At 47.7% G+C, this 23,401-nt stretch overlaps 1 protein-coding gene across 4 annotated transcripts in view; it reads left to right on the top strand.

Annotated features, from left to right (window-relative positions):
* Positions 1 to 23,401, top strand: part of PEX7 (peroxisomal biogenesis factor 7) — a 79,515-nt gene that overhangs the window by 46,212 nt on the left and 9,902 nt on the right. The window contains exons 9-10 of one of the 4 annotated variants that reach the window (XM_074990485.1): positions 8,675 to 8,774; positions 20,490 to 20,558. The exons of 1 other annotated variant lie outside the window; for it this stretch is intronic. In XM_074990485.1, the coding sequence (XP_074846586.1) occupies positions 8,675 to 8,774; positions 20,490 to 20,558 (169 nt within the window). The remainder of the gene's footprint in view (positions 1 to 8,674; positions 8,775 to 20,489; positions 20,559 to 23,401) is intronic. 2 more of the 4 variants (XM_074990487.1, XM_074990486.1) reach the window with 2 other exon arrangements.

Below are 23,401 nucleotides of genomic sequence, written 5' to 3'. Positions count from 1 at the left end.
CCCAGAACAGCCCTGCAGCCCACATGCCTGGGAACAGGGGAAGGGGCAGGAATATGGCTCAACCCTCGTCGGGCGGGAGCCCCTGGTCAACTGGGATCCTTCAGGGCTCACAGGCCATCGGGTGGCAGGTGAGCAGGGTGAGGGCCAGCGGAGCTGGGGCCCCGCCCCCCTAGGGTTGGGACATAAACTAATGGGTCATCCTCTTGTCCCCTTCTGTCTCCATAGGTCCCTCATGGGGAAGGTGCTGTAGCCCACTGGAGTGGGCCACAACTGCAGGGGGCTTGGAAGCTGCCCCATCACCCCAGCCTGCATCCGGCCGCAGCAGGGCCTCCCGCAGACAGCACTGGAGAGACAAGGAGGTCTTCGCCAACTGGGTGGTCATGCGGGAGATGAGCGGGGTGCTCTGGGACTGGCTGGTGATGGAGCAGGGCATGTGGGTGTGTCTGGCTGGCAGCCTGAATGCCATGGCCCAGGCCTTGGCTGCCCACCTCGCCCAACCGCCTGCCCCCTCACCAGCCCAGCCCACAGACAGGTCCCCCCCACCTGTCCGCAGTCGCTTCTCTGGCAGCTGCCCCCTGCAGCCACCCACCTCCCAGAGGACCTGTCACCGTCTGCCCACCTGGAGCTGGCATGGTGGCTGCTGGCCAAGGTGGGCGCACCTGGCCAAGCCCCAGTCCCCCCACTTCCCACACACCCTGCAGAGGCTGAGCCTATGGCACCCCCACCTCAGCCCTATCTCCTTGTAGTCCTGGCCCCATCGCAGCCCCGCTGGGGGCCCCAGACCCAAGGTGGTAGGGGCAGCCATGGCCAGCACAGCTCCCAGCCCCTCACACTCCTGGGCAACTGAGCCTCCCCCCACCTAGCCCCCCTCCCAGTTCAGTACCCACACCTAGTCCCACACCTCCCTCCTGTGGACCATTCCCCCTTGTGCACTGTAAATAGTTTCACATATTGTTCTGTTTCGTTTTGCAAAACTGTTTATTTCCCCAATACTACTAAAGTTCAGTATTCCCACCCTAACCCCATGTCCCTCATGCTTGGTGGGAGAGCGGTGAGGGAGGGAGCATGAGGGATGCGGGACATGGGGGGCCGTGGTGTGGAGAGTGGCTGGGAGGGTCAGGGCAGGCCCTGGGTGAAGGCCTGGCACAAGGCCTCCCAGCCCCTGACCCCATCCCTGTGTGCCTCGCAGCACAGAGCAGCAGGCGGCTGTTCATAGCCAGCTCCCGGGTCTGCAGCCCAGCCCTGGATGAAGGGCTCCCACTGGCCCTCCACACAGTTGTGGAGGGCACAGCAGGTGATGATGACCGAGGGGATGTTTGGGAGGCTGACGTCCAGCCTGAGGAGGCTGCAAAACCTTTGCTTCAGCCTCCCAAATGTCTGCTCGACTGTGCCCCGGCATGGTTGAGGCGACCCTTAAAGGTGTCCTGGGCTGGCATGGAGTATCTGTTGTAGGGCCGCATGACCCATGCGTGCAGGGGGTACGTGATGTTGGCTATGATGCAGGGGGGCATCATGATGTCCACGAGTAGGAGCTCCCATGGGGGGACATACATGCCCTCCTACATCCAGCTTCCCAGTCACAAATTCTGGAACACCTGGGTGTCATGAGCCCTGCGTGGCCACCCCATGCACACGTCCAAGAAATGGTCCCCCAGGGTTAGGACTTGTGGCAGGAATACCCTGTTGATGGCTTGGACAACCTGTGGGCAGGGTGCGGGGGGTGGGAAGGAAGACATGTCCATGAATGCCTGACTTGGAGGGCCTCCTGTCCCCATCCCTACTAGGGACCCCCTACCCCTTGCCCAGTAGCCCTCTCCCCAGGGTGGATCCATGGTGGGGGCCAGAGTTACCTCAATCATCGCCACTCCAACAGTGGCCTTGCCGATGCCGAATTGGTGGCCCACAGACCAGAGGCTGTTGGGGATGGTCACCTTCCACAGGGCAATGGCCACCCTCTTCTGCACCAGGAGTGCTGGCCACATCCGTGTGTCCCCGTGCTGGAGGACTGGGGCAAGCCAGTGCAGAGGTCTTCGAATGTCTGGTGGGTCATTCTGAAGTTGCTCAGCCACCACCAGTCATCCCAGTCCTCCAGCACCAGTCGGTCCCACCACTTGGTGGTGGTGGCAAAGGCCCATCGGGGAAGCCCTGGGGGAGGAGAAGCAGTGCCGTGGCCACAGCCTGCAGGCTGAGTCCCAGGCGCGCGACCCGGCCGTGCCACTGAAAGATCAGGGCAACCAGCATGGCCAGCAGGCTTGGCAAGGTGGAGAGGACCTCATCCTCGGGGAGGGTGAGAGCGGGCATGTTGCTTGGCTGTTCTCCCCGGCACATGCTCTGTTGCTGTTTGCAGCCTGGCAGCCTTGAGCATGTGCACGGTGGGGGAGTTGGGAGGGGCCTTTTAAGGGGTCGGCTGGCTGTGAGCCAGGAAGGTCTTGTCAGCCGTGTGACCTCGTTCCTGCATCATTTCCTGGCCCCTTACTTTGAAGTAGGGGCTGATTGTGTGTAGACACTTAACTTTGAAGTAGGGGGAATCCTACTTCGAAGTAAGAGAGGGTGCATTTTGTGTGTAGATGCTCTACTTTGAAGTTGTTTACTTCGAAGTAAGCAACTTAGAAGTTATTTTGTAGTGTAGACACAGCCAGGGTTATCTGTTATAGTCACACCCACTTGTCTTTTTAACCTGAAACGTTGCAAGAATAAGAAAGTAAGGGAGCTCCATGTACTGGACATATGCAGAGCTTTAACGTTTTCCCTGGGCAGGGCAGGGCAGGGCCCTTTATAAGATTTCAAAGGTTATTTGTCTTCACAGCAGAAAGGATGGAAGAAGCTCTCTCTTTCCAAGGAGTCTCAACTTGGCTTTCTAGTTGCATTCTTTTCTTCTGTATGATGACAGAAGCCCCTCCTCAGTCCATACGGCTCACTCTACCAGAGCTCAGGCTTTCTTGATGGCTTCCTCTCAAGGAATCAGACTTCTGCAGATTTATAGAACTGCGGCTTAGGATTCCAGTCACATGTTTACCAAACAATAGTTCTTCTTCGAGTGATTGCTCATGAGCATTCCAATTTGGGTGTGCGCCAAGCACATGCCCAGTTGCTGGAAGCTTTTTGCCCTAACCGGTAGCCCTATGGTCAGTGCAGTGCCCCCTGCAGTGGTGCCCGTATGGCCGCCCATATATGCACCACCTGACCCGCCACCCGCTCAGTTCCTTCTTGCCGTGCTGTTGGTTGCTGGAGCTCCTCATTGTTGAGAGTTCGTTGGTAGCCTTTATTGTTTTAATTAGTTGTAAATAGTTTAGATAGTTATAGTCATAGGTAAATAATTCCTCTTAGCACCTAGTGAGCCGAGGTGGGTCTTTAACCCCCTCGGTGCCTCTGCGCCCCAGCATTTAAAAACTGTTCCAAATGTGGCAAACGTATGCCCAAAAGCGACCTGCATAGGGCGTGTTTGAGTTGCCTCAGTGAGACTCACCTCTGGGAGCTCTGCTCTATTTGCAAGGCCTTCAAGCCCAGGACTCTAAAAGATAAAGCTCAATGGCTGAAAGTTCTTGTAATGGAATCAGCCTTGCGCCCGGACATTTCCCCAGCAGGAGCTCAGAGCGCCGCATCATTGGTGCAGAGCACTCCGGCACCATCGGTGCTGTCAGAAAGTTCCCAGCACTGAGGGCTGGACTCGGCGCCTAGCGCCACCCGGCGCCACAAGAGCCAGTCTCCGGTGCCTTGTAAAAAGAGAAGATGGGACTGGGGTCGATCCCAGGAGAGAAGAAGGCGAGGACAAGCTTTGGGGGAGTCCGCCAGATTGCACTGTAACCGGGGTCATGAAGTGTGGGTGTCGACTCCAGCGCGAGGCGGGAGCCTGCGCTCTCCCAGGCTGCCCTCGATGCTGGAGACCGTTAGCGCTGCACAAGGTCTCCTGCAAATTACGGTGCCACCACAGACGCTGCACCGGGAGCTTTTATTGCCCCTGTTCCAGGCGCCTGGTCAGAGTCTATGGATCCCGGCACGGTTCCTGACGCTGGTGAGACCCCAGCAAACGGTCGCCTCCTTCGGTCCCGTGCAGACAGTGCAGAGTGCGCAGGAACCGGCGGGAGCTACAGGACCCTTGGCACCACCATGGTCATCGGCGTCAGGGTCCGCATCGGAGTCAGAGTCGGAGTTGGACTCGTTTTACTCCAGCTTGGCTCAGAGCAGGAGTACGAGGTCATCCTGATGCAGCAGGCACTGACACCTCTCCCAGCGCCCTTTAGAAGGGGAGGGGTAAAGGCCCCCCCAAGGGGCACTGCAGTGGCCCTTCTGGACTCCATGGACAATCCACGAGGCACAGGGGCGGGATGCAGGACTCCTGTTCAGGGCGCCTGGCACCCCCAGGTGCCGAGATTGGCACCAACCGCTGCTCTGGGAGCCCCGCCAAGAGAGCAAGAGGAGTCGTCAGCACTGGTACTGGCACCGACGACAGCAACGGCACCGACATCAGCATCGGTGCAGTTGGAGGCGACCCAAGCATGGGCACCGCTCCTTCAAGCACCACGAACTGTGGTGCAGTGGGCACCAGCACCTACAGAACTGGTGCCATCCCAGGTGCAGAGTGGCCCTGTCTTCGTGGCGTTGTACCAGAGACCCCTAGGGGTCCCTTCACCCCAGGTGTCAAGCATGCCACCGCACACCACAGTGCCGGGGACTCAAATGGAAGTGCCAGAACCCCCCACGCCAGTGGGCTTGGAGGGCGTAATGCTCTCATCTTTGTCCTCCCCAGATGAGGCATTAGCTAGATCCTCTGCATCACCGGTGTTGGAGGATGGAGGAGCGTGCCAGCAGCTGTTGAGGAGGGTGGCCCAGAATCTGGGGGTGCAGGTGGAAGAGGTCAGGGATGAAATAGACCCTGTTACAAACATCCTCTCAATCTCTGGACCATCCAGGGTGGCACTGCCCGTTGTAAAGACAATTGCCAACACAGCGAAGACAGTGTGGCAAACCCCGGCCTCAGCCTTGCCCACGGCTAGGAAAAATGAATGCCGGTATTTTGTCCCAGCCCAGGAAAATGAGCATCTGTTCACCCATCCTCTCCCTGACTTCCTTGTTGTAGATGCTGTGAACAAAAGGGAGAGGCAGGGGTTCAGGGCCCCCCCGCCCCTAAAAACAAAGATGCAAAAAGACTAGACCTGTACAGTAGGAAAGTTTACTCTACAGGTGGCCTACAGTTGAGAATCGCTAACCAGCAGGCCATGGTTAGCAGGTATGTGTACAGTACGGCCAGCTCTATGGACCATTTCGCTGAACTGCCCCTGCCAGACACTAAGTCAGAATTTACGGCTCTAGACTCATATCTAGAGCAGCACTGCAGGTAGCCCTAGATGCAGCCAATGCGGCCACCGGGGTCATGGCCTCAGGTATAGCCATGAGAAGGTGGGCATGGCTTCAGGTCTCGGGACTCTCACAGGAGGTGCAGCGGCCCATTCAGGACCTCCCTTTTGAGGGCCCCTCCCTATTCTCGGAATAAACTGACAAGAGACTTCGAAGTATGAAGGACTCACGGACCACCCTACGCTCACTGGGTCTATACACACCAGTGACCCAGAGAAGACATTTTACCCCAACGGCCCAGTTCAGACAGTTCCCACAACAGCAACAGGATGGGAACAGGAGAAGGGGCCATCATAATAGGAGGCGTCAGGGTCACCAGGCACAGGACCAGAGCCACCCTAAACCCCCACCAGGGTGTAAACACCAATTTTGATGGGGCGGTCGGGAGCGACACACCGGCCACCCACACGGTTCCAGCTCAGTGTTTATTTCCATTCTGCCTATCCCCATTCTACCAGGCAGGGTGCAGCATAACTGCACGGTAACAAAGGGAAACGCTATCCCATTTTCTTCTTATCCCATTCACAACCTCCTTCCCCGTCCCTCTTCAGGGACCCGTCTCACAAGATGGTTCTCAGGCAGGAGATGGGAGCCCTCCTTCAAGAGGGGGCTAGAGAGGAAGATCCCCAGGAATTCCGGGGACAGGGATTTTATTCCCACTATTTCCTAATCCTGAAAGTGAAAGGGGGACTACAGCCAATCTTGGACCTGCGAAACCTGAACAAATTTGTGAAGAAGAAGTGAATATGACTGGGAAATATTTATTGCCTAAGAATAGGAAGTTGCAGAAAGCAATCAACTATTTTAATAAATGAAGGTGCTCTCACTACTGTGTTAGAAAATGTAGAAATAATTTTAAATTGTGTTCCTCTGACTTTCCTTAGATTTTACGTACTTTTGAGTCTTCATCTTTTCTCAGATATTCAAGATCAGAATGCGTATGTCCCCACAAAAGAGTTATTTCAAAATAATAATAGCCCTTATTTCGAAATAACTTTATTAGCGTCTACACAATGCAACCACTATTTCAAAATAATTTTGAAATAGCAGTTGGATTCTTTCAAAATAGGTAAACTTCATTGCACAACTAATAGTGCTTATTTTGAAATAAACCATAGTGCATCCAATGGCTCCTTTTTGAAATAGGTTCTATTGTGTGTAAATTCTGTATTTTGAAATAGCAAAGTGGTGTTCTAGCTAGATGCATTTTGTGTCTCTTCCACAATAGTTTATTTCGGAATAATGTTGCTCTGTAGATGTACTCAAAGTGATTTGGTTAAACAACACAATAAAAATAGCACAACTTACTTTACATATATAAAGTATCGATTAATTCTGTGAGGTATTATCATCATCATCATCAGTTTTACAGATGGGAAAACTAAGCTGCAGAGTTATTTGTCATCTATCCTGCAGTAAGTTGCTATCAACCAACTCCAGGAGTTCCAGGCTCTCAGTCTTGTGCTCAGGCAGCTAAAGTTCAAATCCTCTCTATAATTCTATGTTTAGAATACATTTATATTCCAGTAGGTCTGTTCAGAATATCTTCTTTAAAAATTTCTATGAAACTTGCACTGAACTTTGAAGGATCTGAAATTGTATGGTAGATGTGATCTTTTGTTGGCGTAATTTTGTATACTATGATGTAGACTGTGCTATTATACTTCAAGGAGTATACAGCTCAGTTTTTGTTTTTACTTGTTTCCACATAAAAGCTACAGCTCCCTCTTCATCTTAAATTTGAGCTAAATTTAAAGAGAATGCAAAGCCAACACAGTAAGAGTGGCTACCACTGATTTTTATAAAGTATGAGACTTGTTTCCATAACAGAGATTTAAGAGTGAAATTTGTTCATCTGCGCTTAGATCTTTTATTTCCATTTCCCTGTAAAAGCAACTGTTTATATTGCCTCTCTGGTACTAGGAAGATGTAAAGAGGGTTGTTGCTAGGGCTTAGCTATTGTGTCAATACCACTCTGCTCATTTATTAAGGAAATAACATGAACAGGTTAAACAAATGAATTTTGTTGGCTCCCATATTTGCTGTTCACCTGAACTGATCTGTGGAACCTATAGTCCTTTCTGTGTAACTAGTGCCAATGATTATTTTTCTCATTCATTATTATCTGGTTCACTGGGGGAAGAGAATATGTGTGTGGTGTACAATTGTACAAAACCAAAAGACTATCTCAGATTGCTGTGGGAAACAGTAGTATGTATAGAGACTAGTGCTGGCTGCCAAACCACAGTAACCCAGCTTGCAGCCCCTGGGTTTTGCTACACATTTTTCCCCTGTAGACAGTATCACAGACCATGCTTTTTTTGTACTGGCACCTTGGCAGCCCCAGCCATTGGATTGGCTGTGGGGGAGGGGCAGGGAGCTGGCTGAGTACCAGTTCTTTTTTTTTTTTTTTTTAAACAAGAAAGCCACTTATCACAAAAGCAAAGAAGTTTGACTCTTATTATTCTGTCCTTATTATAATTTAGAGTCCCTCTCAATTTAATCATCTCAAAATTTCATCACCATGCTGAATTAATTTTTCCAGATCACAGGTAGCAGTCTTTATGGCAACACAGTAGAAACTGCTTTCCCCTCGCACCTTTCCTAAGTTTCAGCTATTATTATTATGACTTTTTTTGCTTATATTATACCCGGTATGGTTCATGCCATGTAGTGGGGAGTGACTGTGATTAAAACTTTAGAAACAGAACAGTTTAGAATTAAATTATTTTCAGATGTCTTAAATGAGTGAGTTATCAGTGAAATTAAAATTAAGCTGCATTATTCTCTTTAGTGCATAAATCAGTTACAAAAATACAATGGCGTAGTGCGTTTTATAGAAGACTGGTCCCAAGTAAATCTGGGGTCAGAAACAATTAGTATTCATAACCCATTTGTAATTTTCAGTAAACAGCTGGACAGTGCAGAAAAGAAATGAAGTATTGAGTTGCCCTGAAGTTTGTGTCATAGATAGAAACTGGCAGATAGTAAAAGAAATTGGATCTCAATAAAGAAGGCCAGCCTACCATTTTTTACATATTATCTGCAGGGCAGATCATTGGTGCCAGCTGTTATCTCAGTTTCCCTAATGGGATAAAGGAGATGGTTTTCCTTAATGAAGTCCTTATTTATGTAGATAAGCAGAGGGTTTTGCAGATATGGGATTAATTATATTCCTTTAGTGGTTGAGTTGGCTTTTTAAAAGGTTCTGGCAGCATCAGGCATGTTAGGCTCCTGCATTATATTTTTTTTTAAAATGTTCTTTCAGTGACCATTGTTTGTTGTTTTTTTTTGTTTGTTTGTTTGTTTCTTTCTATAGATTCTGGGATTTTTCCAAACCTAGCCCCTTGCTGGAGACTGTGGAACATCATACAGAATTTACATGTGGACTAGATTTAAGTCTTCACATTCCCGGTCAGGTAACAGAGAAGATGATTTTGTGTTTCACTTGTCTGTTACAACTAATGCAATCACAGTTGTATTGCAGACTCCATCATGAGCAGCAGCCATTGATTTGTGGAATGCCTCAGGCACAGGGTCTGGCTGAAGGCAGGTTAAAATAAAACACACAAGGTTCCATTTTTATTTGAGAAATGATTACTTGTCTGTAGAGAGGGGACTGGGAAGAAGTTGCAGAAGCAGAGTAGAATCCTATATTGGTTGCAGGTGAAGCAAAACAAAGATTACATTGATTTGGGAACAGGTGCTCTAGAGACTATCCCAAGGTGCCAAGATCAGATTTAGGGTTCAGATCTAGTTAGAGATGGGCCATCCTTTAAGCATGGATCCAGTTCTAGAAATGAACTTCTCCAAAGTTCAAGAATGCTTTGATGTTACCTTTGGCTTTAAGACCACCTCTAGGGTAGGCCAAATATATTATTTTAATTACAGAAATCCCAATCATTAATATCCTGGGTGAGACTTGGTAAAGCAAGGCTAATTATTTGACTATTGATTGTCCCCGAATTTCTTTATAATTTATGTCTACATTTGTCGCTGCATGTCTATAATTTCAAAAAATGAGGGGGGTTGTTAACATATTTGCCATTCTTGGCAAGGGAGAGAGGCAGAAAGAAATTAAACAAATAGTTTTAATGTTTTTCAAAAGCAAATCCCTCACTTTCACAGAAGAATTACCACACATCTGATGAAGTGGGTCTTTGCCCAGGAAAGCTTATGCTCCAAAATATCTCTTAGTGTATAAGGTGCCACAGGACTTCTTGTTGTTCTTGAAGATACGGACTAACTCGGTTACCTCTCTGATACATGACAAAACCATAAGTCCCGTGATATTATTATGCACATTACATAAAACAATCCCATTTGTATTCTGTTTTAATGCAGAGTAAAATGAAAGCTCTAGGTCTAGGTATCACTGATTTATGAAGAAATTAAATTCTAATTTCAGATCAAGTAAAAACCTCAGTAAATTTGAACTGTGGTTGGACGACCTAATGTTGAACTGAATGTTGCATGTTGAGACATTAGTGAGTAAGATCTCAGTTGAGGAAGGTGCTGAACTTTGATCATATAACTGGGCCCCAGTTGAGCACAGAAGAAGTGCCATACTGGCTCAGACCAATGTTCCATCTGCCCCGTGCAGTGTTTCCAACTGAGGCCAGTTACCAGAGCTACAGAAGGTCTTAACAAAGCAGGGCGATTGGGAGAGCTACACCTTTGTGTTGTTCTCTTCGCATCTGGTGGTCACAGCTCTAGTGTCTCCCCATCTCTGGTGACTATCTTGTCTAATAGGCGTTGACAAACTTCTCTGTTTCTTTTGTAAGGGCAGTTATGTTTTTGGCCATCACATTGTGCCATGCCAATGAATTTCACAGGTTGACTGTACATTATGTGAAGACAAATTATTTGTCTTCAATGGACCACCTGAGTGACCCTGGGTTTTGTATTGTGAGAGGAAACAATTCTTCTTCTTCGACTGGTCCCTGTGGGTGCTCCACAGTAGGTGTGGGGCTCGCCCAGCGCCGCAGATCGGAATTCTTCTAGCAGTTTCCACTGGATCGTGCATGCGCTGATGTGCACCGCTCCCCTGCGCGCCCTCGGTCATGTGCGTGATCCGGTCCCCGCCAGTTCCTTCTCAACCGCCAACAGCTGCAGACGGAATCCACTCCGGCTCTAAAGCCTGAGGCAGATAAGACAGTTGTTTTACTTGTTAGCTCGTTGTTTTTACTATTATACCAAAAAAAAAAAAAAAGTGAAGAGAAAAAAAAAGCGTACAAAATAGTAGAGAGAAGAGGAACAGAGGAGAGAGGGGCGGACAAAGAAGACTGTTTAAGCCGTCCGCTACCCTGAAGGCTGTGAATATTATTTGGGTTGTAGAACACACTGATTAGTGTCTAAGTACCCTATTAACAGTAAAGACTCACCGCGATGGCTACCTTGGGGTTTAAGAAGTGTGAGTCATGCTGCGAGGCTATGCCAGCCTCTGATAGGCATAGTGAGTGCATTCGTTGCCTGGGGAAGTCCCATGTTACCCAGAAGTGTTCGCACTGCGCTAAGCTTACAGCCAGGGCCAGGAAGGACAGAGAGATGAGGCTCAAATGATCTTGTTTGATAAGGCCCTCCAGCCTGAGCCGCTGGAGAAGCGTCACACAGAAGGGCCCGCTGGGTCACAGAAAAGGAAGGCAGCGTCTTTGACCCCCTCTGTGCAAAAGAAGAGGAAACTCTCCTTGGCTCGATCCTTGCCGGCGGTTCCAGCAAGCAGGACGAGCGGAATGCAGAGCCCTCATCCATGGGCTGATGGAAGCAGCAGCGCGGTTGCGCACGGGGCCGGGGCCGGGCCTCCGACTATGCAGCAGTTGGCACAGGGGGCGCCGTGGGCGCCAGCGCGGCAAGCGCTGGAATCGGTGGCGCCACCTCATGCGGCACCAGCTATCACGGCGCTGACGGCGCAGGGGCACCCAGCACGGGGCCCAGCGGCGCCGGAGGAAGCTACCCGCGCAGCACTGCTTGTGACGGTACCGAGCGCGGCGCCGACAGCGGGGCCGAGATCCCTGGCACAGGAGGGGGCGGCGCCCACCCTTCAGGGGCAGGGGAAAGCTAGAGCCAAAACCCGGCACCTCAGTCCATCTCCAGACAGGGCTGCAATGCCCTTATCACCCAGTCCCACCCCGCCCCGAGATACACACACCACGTTGCCGGGTGGCAACTCCACCGGCTTATTTTGGATCTCCCTCTCCATTCCTCCAACCACCTTCGCCTTGGCTCAGGCCTCCTTCACCCTTTTTGGGCATAGATCCCTATGAGTACTATCACAAACCAGCTTCAGTGGTCCAGGTCTCCATCACCGGGCCCTTGTCCATGTTGTTATGGCCGTCCTCATCATACTGAACACCGACATCGGAGGTGTAGATCCGAGGCAGATCCCCTCCCCCTCCTTGCCAATACTCCTGTGTACACTCTCGCTCTGGGAGAGGAATGCAGCTGTCCCAGAGAGAGTTAGGTGCAGAGTCCCGAGACTTTCCTTCACAGCCCACGAGGGAGCAAGCATACCAGCGAACTCGGGAGCCAGAGGACTTGGGGGAGGTTTATCCCAGCGGTTCCTCCTCATCCTCCCCAGATGAGGCAGTTGTCCCCGGGGATGGCTCCCCTCCAGATGACCTTGAACAATTCCAAGAGCAGTTCAGAGGAGTAGCACACACACAGCACATTCAAATAGCAGAGATACAGGAGAAGCATCATAAACTCCTGAAAAATTTGAGACCCCCGGCTTCATCTAAAATCACTATCCCACTGGACGAAGCCATTATTGAGTCAGCCACTAACATATGGCAGACTCCGGCCTCTATTCCACGCATTAATAAAAGGGCAGATAAGAAATACTTCGTCCCAGCCAAGGGCATGGAATTCCTGTTTAGCCACCCACAGCCCCATTCTTTGGTGGTTGAATCGTCCCAGCAGAGGTCAAAGACGCCTCAGTACAAATCAGGGGGCTCAGATAAAGATGCTAAGAAATTAGAGCTGTTCAGCAGGAAGGTCTACTCCTGCTCTACCTTATTATTGAGAATGGCAAACTACGCGGCACATTTATCAAACCATAACTTTGACAATTATTCTAGACTCATCTCTCTCATGGATTCCCTCCCGGAGGACAAGAAGCCAGTGTTAAAGGCGATCGTCCAGGAGGGCTACGCGGCCTCACGAACGGGAGTTCAGATTGCCCTGGACGTGGCGGACACAGCGGCATGCTCAACAGCCGCAGTAGTGGTAATGCATAGGGAATCCTGGCTCCAGACATCTGGTATACCCAGAGATCTACAGGCAAAGATCGTGGATCTTCCCTTCGACAAGCAAAAGCTGTTTGCAGAATCAACCGACTTGGTCCTCTACTCTAGCAAAGATTCGAGGGCCACACTTAAGACCTTGGGTATCTACACTCTTCCATACAAGAAAAAGGAGTTCTATCCTCAGCAAAGGCGCTACGCTTACGGACCACAATGCGCACAATATCAGTGAGGCTATGACCAAGGGCGCCATCAACAACAGCAACAGTACAGGGCCCCCAGGCGGCGTTCTCAACAAAGTCGCACAACCTCGGGGCAAGCCCAGAGGCAGCAAGTTTGACGGGTATGTCGAGGACTGCACTATCAACACCATCGCTCAATGCCACTCTCACCTCATGTTCCATCATTGCCTCAAACCGTTCCACTCCCAATGGCAAAAGATCACAACAGACAAATGGGTGCTGGAAATTACAGCCACGGGTTACACGATCCCCTTCCAGTCACTACCACCGACGAAACCTCCCACCTGGCCTATTCTCAGGGACCCCCTCTCACGAGGCGAGGCTGAAGCAGGAGGTAGATCACCTCATGTTCATAGGGGCGGTGGAAAGAGTGCCAGAACAATTCCAAGGGAAAGGTTTTTACTCACGCTGCTTCCTAACAGAGAAGAAAACAGGAGGCTGGAGGCCGATTTTGTACCTACCGGGCCTCAACTGATACTTGTGCAAGCAGCGCTTCCAGATGATTACAGTTGCCTTGATACTCACGGCACTGGATGATGGAGACTGGCTTGCAGCCCTCGACTTACAAGATGCTTACTTTCATATAACAATCCACCCGGCACACAGACGCTTCCTCCGCTTCACGGTCGGCTGGGAACACTTCCAATACAGGGTTCTTCCGTTCGGCCTATCCTCGGCACCCAGAGTTTTTACCAAAACCCTGGCAGTGGTATCAGCTTACGTACACAGGTAGGGTGTGTTTATTTTTCCATATCTGGACGACTGCCTACTGAAAGGGCTATCAAAGGCAGAGGTCCTATGCATGATACGCGTCACCGCGAACACGTTTACTTTGCTGGGCCTAGTTATCAACCTTCCAAAGTCAAAGACCAAACCCACGCAAGATATAGAGTTCATAGGGGCGTGCATAAACTCTATCGCATCAAGAGTATACCTGCCTGACACCCGCTTTCGCACCATCAAATCCTTGGTGCAAGTCATGATGCACAGCCCTGCGGTGCCAATCCTAACATGCCTGCAACTGTTGGGGCACATGGTGGCTGCCACGTTTGTGGTACAGAATGCCAGGTTACACATGCGAAGCCTGCAGCACTGGCTGGCGAGTGTTTACAGACCGGCAGCCCATTCCGTCCATAGGGTAGTATCACCCACAACGGAGGTTTGGAAGTCGCTAGTGTGGTGGGCAGATCCCAAGAACCTGCTAGTGGGAGTGCCCTTCCACCAACCACAAATTTCCATTTTCCTTACAACCGACGCCTCCCACATAGGACGGGGAGTGCACATTGGCAGGAAGGTGACGCAAGGGCTATGGTCCCCTGCGGAACAGACACTGCACATAAACGTACTGGAGCTCAGAGCAGTGTTCAATGCGTGCAGACATTTTCGGAAATACCTGCACAGCAAAGTAGTCGGGATTAATACCAACAGTACCTCCACTCTGTTCTACATCAATCGACAAGGAGGGGCACGGTCTCGTGTGCTATGCGCAGAAGCAGTCCGAATGTAGAATTGGTGCATTGCCAACAACATAACGTTGAAAGCCTCGTCCTTGCCGGGCGCCCACAACGTGAAGGCAGATCAACTGAGCAGGCGCTTTGCACTCATGCACGAATGGCAGATCCGCTTCGACCTGCTACGACACATATTTCACACCTGGGGATTTTCCCCAACTCGATTTGTTTGCCTCCCAGTGCAACAAGAAGTACCCTCAGTACTGCTCCAGAGCAGGAATAGGGTGGGGGTCCCTGGGGGACGCCTTTATGATCTCATGGAAGGGCCCTCTACTCTACGCGTTTCCCCCCCACAACACTTATCCACAGGGTTCTGCAGAAAGCCAGAAGGGAGAGAGCTCACATGATACTCATAGTTCCAGCTTGGGACCGGCAACAATGGTTTCCCCTGCTTCTGCGCATGTCGGATCGTCCACCACTCCCCCTACCGGTAGCGCCGGACATACTCACGCAGGCTCAGGGGTCCATAGTGCACCTGCACCCTCAGGGACTCTGCCTACAAGCATGGTTAATCCATGGCTCAGCGCCTTAGAGAGCACGTGTACGGAGGGAGTAAGGCAAGTCTTAGAGTGTAGCCAAAGGACCTCCACCAGGAGGACTTACGAACAGAAATGGACACGCTTTGCCACCTGGTGCTCTTCCAACAGTTAGCTCCTCTTGACGTTCCTATAACTGTAATTCTAGAATACCTGCTGGACGTCAAACGAGACAGGCTCTCTCTGTCCTCGCTAAACGTTCACCTCGCAGCTATATCAGCTTTTCGACACAAAGAGGAGGGGCCCACCGTATTCGCCCATCCTATCGTCACAAGGTTCTTGAAGGGGCTGGTAAACCTGTACCCTCCTCGAAAACCGCTACCACTGTTGTGGAGTTTGGGCTTGGTACTCCACACGCTATCGGGACCAGCCTTTGAACCATTAGCCATGGTACCCCTCCGACTACTTACCATGAAAACGACCTTCCTGCTTGCGATTATGTCAGCCCACAGGGTGAGCGAGCTCACAGCAGTGATGGCGACGCCGCCCTGCACAGTATTCTCAAAGGAGGCGGTGATCTTACGGTTACACCCAGCCTTCGTTCCGAAAGTTTCCTCAGAGTTCCACATTAACGAACCAATAGTATTATCCTTCTTTTACCTGAAGCCTCACAGCTCCATCAAGGAGGCGCGCCTGCATCTCCTAGATGTGAGGAGGGCGTTGGCCTTTTTACATAGACAGAACTAAGCCCTTCCGGAAAATGAACAGGCTTCTTGTGTCTCTCGCTCCCAGGTCGAAAGGGGAAGGCCTCTCTTCCCAGAGAATTTCAAAGCACATTGTGTCTTGTATAAAACTGTGCTACGAGCTTCGAAAGACCCCTTTGGTAGCCCCGCCCAGGGCTCACTCCACCAGAGCGGTGGCGGCATCAACGGCCTTCTTCAAGAGAATCGCGTTGAAAGACATTTGCAGAGTGGCGACTCGGTCATCCTACGACACCTTCGCCAAGCATTACGCCCTGCATCGGATGTTCGATGAGGATACCCGTCTGTTGACAGCAGTCCTCTTGGGGGCAAGCTGCACATGAATTGAGTACCCACCTCCTTACTTGGGTTACTGCTGGGTAGTCACCTGCAGTGGAGCACCCACGGGGACCACTCGAAGAAGAAAGAGAAGTTACTCACTTGTAGTAACCATGGTTCTTCAAGATGTGTCCCCGTGGGTGCTCCACTACCCGCCCATCCTCCCTGCTTTGGATCTCTGTCCGGTGTTTTTCAGGAGCATCCGGGGCGGCTGGTCAAGGAACTGGCGGGGACCGGATCGCGCACAGGACCGAGGGTGCGCAAGGAAGCAGCACGCATCTGCGCATGCGCGATCCAGTGGAAACTGCTAGAAGAATTCCAATCTGCGGCGCCGGGCGAGCCCGACGCCTACTGTGGAGTGCCCACGGGGACACATCTCGAAGAACCATCGTTACTACAAGTGAGTAACTTCTCTTTCTCTAGTTGCTTTTTTCACACTAGTTATGGTTTTACAGATCTCTGTCATACCCACTTTATTGTCTCTTTTTTAATCTGAACAGCCCTAAGCTTTTTAACCTCTGTTCATATCGAAGCCACTCTGTATCTTTGATCATCTTTTGTGTCCTGCCCTGCAACTTTTCCAATTCCACTGCATCATTTTTGAGATGGGGTGGCCAAAACTGGGAACACTTTTCAAGGTCTTGGGTGCACTGTGGATTTATATAGTGGCCTACTTAAATACCTTTGCTGAATCAGAGCCATAATGAGTTGAAATAATGGTAAAAGATAAGGGTGCTGAATCTCAGCGCACTGTACATGGATCCCAACCCGACTTCCCACTGAAGTCAATGAAAGTCTTGACAGTGACTGTTTCAAAATGTGGGCAGAAGCAGGCCTTGAGATTTGTTTATTTTGTGATTGTAATTTAGTTTAATTTGTATTTTAATTATATTCACATTAAATCCATGAGTTTGGGCTGCAGGACTGGACCTAAATCATCAGGGCTGTACGAAGGCATACACAGAATACATATCTGCATAGGGCATTACTAAATTTGGGGCACCTGATGCCACCAGCTGCATGCTGCATGCTGCATGTGCCTATGACCATCTCTGCGGGACAGGACTGCGAGGTGCCAGCTTCATCCCTCCCTCCGACTGTGCCCACTCACTGCTCATCCACTCCACCTTGCTGGAGTCAGGAGCCAGGGCCATGTATGTGGGTGGAGGGGACCCTAAGAGGGCTAGGGACCAAGGCTTGGGACAGGCATGGGGCTGGGATTGGACCCAGCATCCCAGACCTTGGACACAGGGCTTGACAGCAGCTGGGAATCCATGTAAAACATAGGGGTGCTGTAGCCCAGCCCCCAGTTCTTATACATATGCCTCTTTGCCCTGCTCCTGCCCCCACAACCCTGAGTGTACCCCCATCCCATGGATTAGCTGCTCCTCCATTTCCCCCACCACCACATAGGGGACTGTAAAGGGACTTTCTGGGTCCATCTTGTCAAACTCCAGATCCTTTGTAAAGCAAATATAAATTTTCAACTTTGATGGCAACGTACATAATAGTTTAGCAACTAGAGTAAAGCCAAGTAAACACACCTGTTGGCAGTGGATAACATATACTGTATAATATAGAGAGAGATGGTTTTACAATTAACTGCTCCTGAGTTTGTGCAACAGAAAAAGGGGAAGTGGTGGCTTAAAAATCCACCTGTAGAAGTGACTCATATGCCTTATATATGTTTGGTTTTAATCTGTTGTGTGACATTCGGCTGTCATAGCAATGAGTGCCTGTAAAATGCTGAAAGAAATATGTAGAAAGAAATCGAAATGTGACTTAAGAAGTAACTAAGAGAACTATTTGAAATGATCACCTATAGGCTCTCACTGGCTTCCTATTTGAAAATCTGTTGCCTTTCTCCAGCTTCCACTTTGAGCCTTTCCTTGTTAATCTGAAGATTTGGAATGTGAATTGAAGACCAACATCATTAGTATGGTTGTAGTAATTTCAGCCAAGAGAATAAGTGAGCTGTAGAGCAAATTGCATGAATCAGTTTGCTTTGTCAGAAACACTAAGGATACTGGGTTTATTTAACCAGACCTCATTGGACTTTTTAACCCAAGGCTGTATTCAGAGATCTCAGGATACTGAAATAATAGAAACCTGATTCTGTTTACTGTACAGCGGGGACAGGTAGAGCATGTTGCCTACTGTACACAAATCAGATCAATGTGGTATTCTGATATATAATAAACATTATTTCTCCCAATATCCACAGCAGGGGAAGGCTCATTGGTAACAGAGATAAATATGCAACGTGAACAAACAGAGCTCACCTTAAACTTAGGCTACACTAGTTTTTAATTTCATTTTATTTATTTATTTATTTCTGTATTTATTACAAACTGTGTTTATCTATCTGGACATTTAAAACAGCTGCTGACATGGGGTGGCCAGCTAGTGTCAGGACAGGTCTGCACTTATGTTGCAGCAATGAAGGTTCTTTCAGTGGCATAGTTAATTCACTTCAGAAGGAGGCAGTAGCCATACCAGTAGGAGAAGCCCACCTATGGACAATGAGATAATTACACCTATGTAAGTTTGTAGCATGCACCCAGCGTCAATGAAGCCAAATGGTTATAAATGTTTAAAAACCCATGAGCAGACTGGGTAGAGATTTTTATACTAGGGTTTCTTTCACGTATAATATTTTTCTTCTGTAGTTTTTCTGCTTGTAGTCCCAGCATTCTTTTGAGACTTTTATTTAAACACTACTTAAAGGAAGGTGCCCTTCAGACTTGAATTCAAACCATGTCAGTGAACCACCTGTGGCTGTTATGACGCTCAACAAAAACATTACTGCAAATTGAGCAGCTGTGTAGTTTGTTCAGCATTCAATAGGTCTGGCTTCATAGGAGGCATTCTGGCATATTCTCTTCTAGGGTGGGACTTCATTGATGAATGCACATGCCTGGGATGATTTTCACCTCTAAGAATAGTAGCACCTGCATATGAAAGAGATAATGCACATCTTACAACCATATCATGTTCCAAATGGTATCATACGGTCCCCACTCTTCTTCTTTAGTTGGTTTTGTATTGTGATAACTCAGGAGTTCTCATGATGAACCATCACCCCATTGTGTGAAGTGTTCCACAAAATAGAACATGGAGTGGAGTGCCTATGTATAATATCTTAGGGATGTGCCAAATGTCATTTTGTTGGGGCATTCTGTGTGAGGTAATTGAACATTTGAACTTGGGGCAGGTTACATCAACAAACAGGGAGATGGTCACACTCTGTGAGCCTTTCAAAGAAGTGGCTATTGCCACCAGGGTAAGTAATCTTAAAAATTTGTTAGGAGGCAACTGCTTTGAAAATCACCAATTTTTTATGTGTTGCAGTTTGAATGGGAAGCTGTGATCACGAATTAGTATTTAATCATCTCTTATTTGTGTGACACAGACAGTAGCCACAATTGGCCAAGTAAAAAGTACAGCTACATTGAATATGTAATTTATCTTGTCATAGCACTGAAATTATTTCAACAAGAATATGGAGAAATAAGAGGAATATTACTTTGCATACCATAAATTCCATGAAATTGTGAACTTTTGTTATTCTGTAACTACCTAATGCTTAAGGCAAACGTGAGAAAAAGGAAAGCCGTGGATTTTGTTTGAAACCATTTATTCATTTCTGTGCTTACTTATCAGGTCTGCTCCATACACCACAGAGAGCATCCATTGCAATGTATGAATGAATGCTTTCTATGGAGTAGGTTCTTTCTTTGGTGGCTGCCTGAGAATTTTAAAAGGGCAGAGGGAATCTCTTCAGCTTCTCTCTACCAGATCCATGAACTATGAACTGCAATTAATTGAGTTTCCAAAATTATAGTCCTGTGTGATTTTTTTTTTAAAAGGACAACGGTAACAACAATTTTTGAGGACCAGCTGTATGAAGACTGAATTAAACATAAGTGACAGCAATATATAAAATCAAAACCGAACGTTTACAATGTCCAGTGCTGAAAAGTACAAACTGGTGATTAGATATGTTTTGTATTAAATATGAAGAGGAATAAAAACACAATATTTCAGTTTGATCTATCACCTAAATGCATGATCAGGCATGGAATATTAAAATAGCTTGCATGCAACCAGGCACACAGTGTACAAGCTTGATTTACATACTTGTTTTTTCTGGTGGTATGCATAATCATTGTAATTGCATGTACAAGCAGATAGGTGTCTAGTGGTTACTTGTACATTTGTGCAATTCTGGTAGATGTGGAGCCAGATTCTCTTGTTTTCTCCGGGCCTTTTGTGCTGCAGTTGCATTTCCACAATTTTTGATTTCTATGACACAGGTCAGGCAGCATAGATCTGGTTCCTCTTCTAACAACTCAGTACCTGATGTAAAGAGAGTATGAAGGATGAGAGATACATGGTCAGAGAGCTGTTGTGCTCCAGGTAGTGTGTGGTTGCTTAAAAGCCATAACTAGCCCTTATAGATTATGCTCAGAGGTCTGGCAAAGAATCTGGGTTTGTGTTGGAAGCCTTTTCAGCTGCAGCAGGACACTGTTGATCACATGGCACAAAGTAGACTTTTTCCCCAGTTTCATTTTCTTTCCTTTAGACATCTGACTATTGGACACTAAACTTGCTGCACACCGGCTGGACTTGTGCCTCCCTCCTCTCCAGGGAAGTACGTGTGTTTCACTGGGATTGTTTGCATATAATTTGTGAAGTTGTCTGGGTTCCTTCTGCAGAGAAAGCACTATACAAATAATATTTTGCATGGTTCTGTAAATATCTTCTAATTTCTGGGACTTGGGGTGCAGTATTTAATTTAAAAAAATCAAGAGGACAAGCAGGCCCAACTCATAAATGGCAAAAGGCATGAAGGTGCATGTGACAGCAGGATACAAAGGCAGCAGTAAGGTAAGAGGAATGAGCAAGGGCATAGTATAGGAAATGGGAAGCTGGTAGATCTGAGACCTCGAGATGCAGAATAAGATTGTTAGGATCGCTGCTGTGTTTTGGTTTTAAACTCCTGCAACTTTCTGTGGCTACCCCTGCAGCTTGGTGGCCAACTCCTCACAATGAAACAAAATCTGATTATTATGATCTGTCTTTCAATGGCAATTATATCCAAATAATCTCCCAGGGCATAAGGCAGCTTAATGCATTTCATGGTGATATAGTTCTTTGTTCTCTGGCGTGGCACTTACCTCTACCAAAAGAGCCTCTGACTTTGCTCTATCTCTGTATATTTATAAGGATTTCAGTGCACGTCCAAATTCCACCAGAAATGCATTTTTATTGGTACCTTCACCAAAGAACAACCCCAAAATGTAAGTCAGTTCTTCTTCCCCTTGCTGTCAACAATGAATAAGGGCCATTGGTGGCTGTAAGTTTTACCATTTTGCTGACTGTATCTTACATGGCACAGAGTAGAGGTTGTCTCTGTTTTTCATTTTCCCCATCCCCCAGAATGCTGTGTCTGAATGGGGTACTCCTTTCACTCTAAAGGGTGTTCCATTTCATTGGTATTGTTTGCAGTGGCCTCACTACAGGGCACTCCAAATGGTTGCTAACAGTCACGTTCATGTGTTTCAGTACCTATGGAATTGATGAATAATAGCTCTTTTGCAGAAAGAAGGTCAGTCTTTTTAGGATCAAAGATTAATTCAAACAGCGTCAATAGTGGAGAAGGTGTATTAGGTATTCTGCTTGCTTACATTAATTCCAGCCTAGTCTGAGGAATTAACTGTTGCAGAGCTAAAATTGTATTTTATGGAAATTTTACTAGCAGATGCATAAACTTCCTTTTTCTTTTTTTGGAGGGGCAGTTTTTGTTCCATGTTCTACCTGACAGGCCAGCATGCCCCCAGAACCCTTTCACTAAATATATTTTTCCCGTCTATTTTTTGTTTTTTTCAGCTATGTTTTTGAATCTCTCAAAACATTCTAGAAAAGTTTTACTGTTCGAAATTGCTTGAGATAAAAAGATCCCATTTTTTGTTTAATTTGTTCATGGATTTTCTAGATGGCTTTCGTAGTCATTATGAATGTTACTGGTGAATCCCTTTGTAGGGCTTTGCAGACATCCCTTTTCTTTGGGTAAAATGCATCTTTGTGCACAAGGAATGAATACAAGACAACTTGTGCCCCCCGATCAAGGCTGCTAAAATGAGGCTTACATGATGCATACGCCTTGAGCTGGCCCTCTGACAAGGGTAAATTTCACCCTTTGTTATTTCCTATTTTAAAATACCGAGACTTTTTCAAAAAATTGTCCCAGTATAGGGAGTCCTTCACCCATGAAGTGAAATCAGCAAATTTGACATGAGTTTTGTAAAAACTGTGGTTGCTACAGCAAGAATAAAGTTTTGTGAAAGCTATAATGTCACCATACTGTAGAGGTTATCATATCAGCAGTCATATTTCCATCTCTTTGATTACAGTGTTATAAAGAGTGACTGCAAGGAGCCCTTCTTATTCAACAGATTTTTCAGCTTGTATATATGTTCTGAGTCATCTGATTTAGTGACTTAAATGCTCTGGGCAGCTTTTTACATTGGTTACTCATTCCAAGCCAAACCAACAGGTAGTAAGCTTGGTTGTGAATCTTTAGCAAAATTGTTTGCTCTATTCCAGTGAGTTCTACCAGTGCAACTGAATGGGGGACAGCAAAGTTTTGTGAAGAGAACATTCGGTCTGAACAATTCTTATTTACTAGTGAATATTAGGAAGGAAGGAAGGAGACACATGACTCCTGTATACAAAGATGGATATGGCAGGGCTGGCGGTGGTTAGGAGTGTGGTGTTTTGCTTGGGAAACAACGTGGACCCTGGCACTTTTAGAATGTCACATGTGAGCATACAATAGGAAATAAAAATTAGGATTCAGCCTTTCCATCTCACAACATTGATTTTATCAGTACCTACAGGATGACCCTAGAATTCTTTAAAATAGCTCTTTGAAGATTCTTTCATTTACGTTATCCAGCTTTGTGAGAACGTGTCCGTTGCTGCACATAGTTTTGAGAATCCTCTGCACTTCACTGTCAGACTCTTTCAGACCTGCAACTCAGGAATATGTAGGCCAAATCTATGCTAAAGGGCAAGGGCGAATTAAGATGTGCAACTCCAGCTATGTTAATTTTGTAGCTGGAGTTAACATACTTTAATTTGAACTTCCATGCCTACTCCACGATGGCACATGGACAGGAGCAAACATTGCCATCAACTTTCCTTGCTTCTCACAATGAGCAGGAGTACCAGCACTGACCGGGGCACCCACTGAGTTCCATTTAACACATCCTTACCAGATGCACTAACTCAGGGTCTGGAAGATTGACCGCACAAGCATCCATCTTCCCCGTAGTGAAGGCATACCCATAGACAGCATATCCTTCACCATTAAGTAATAATGACTGTTGTGCTTAGGGGTTTTCACAAGAACTCTTTTGTGAGACTATTGCTGGTAGCCACTCTGACAGTTTTTCCTGAAATATGTAGTTGACTTTATGAAAAACCAATACA

Source organism: Carettochelys insculpta, chromosome 3 (assembly GCF_033958435.1).
Source record: "Carettochelys insculpta isolate YL-2023 chromosome 3, ASM3395843v1, whole genome shotgun sequence".
Lineage (NCBI taxonomy): Eukaryota > Metazoa > Chordata > Testudines > Carettochelyidae > Carettochelys > Carettochelys insculpta.
The sequence above is the reverse complement of the archived record's forward strand: the minus strand, read 5'-3'. Positions and strand labels throughout refer to the sequence as shown.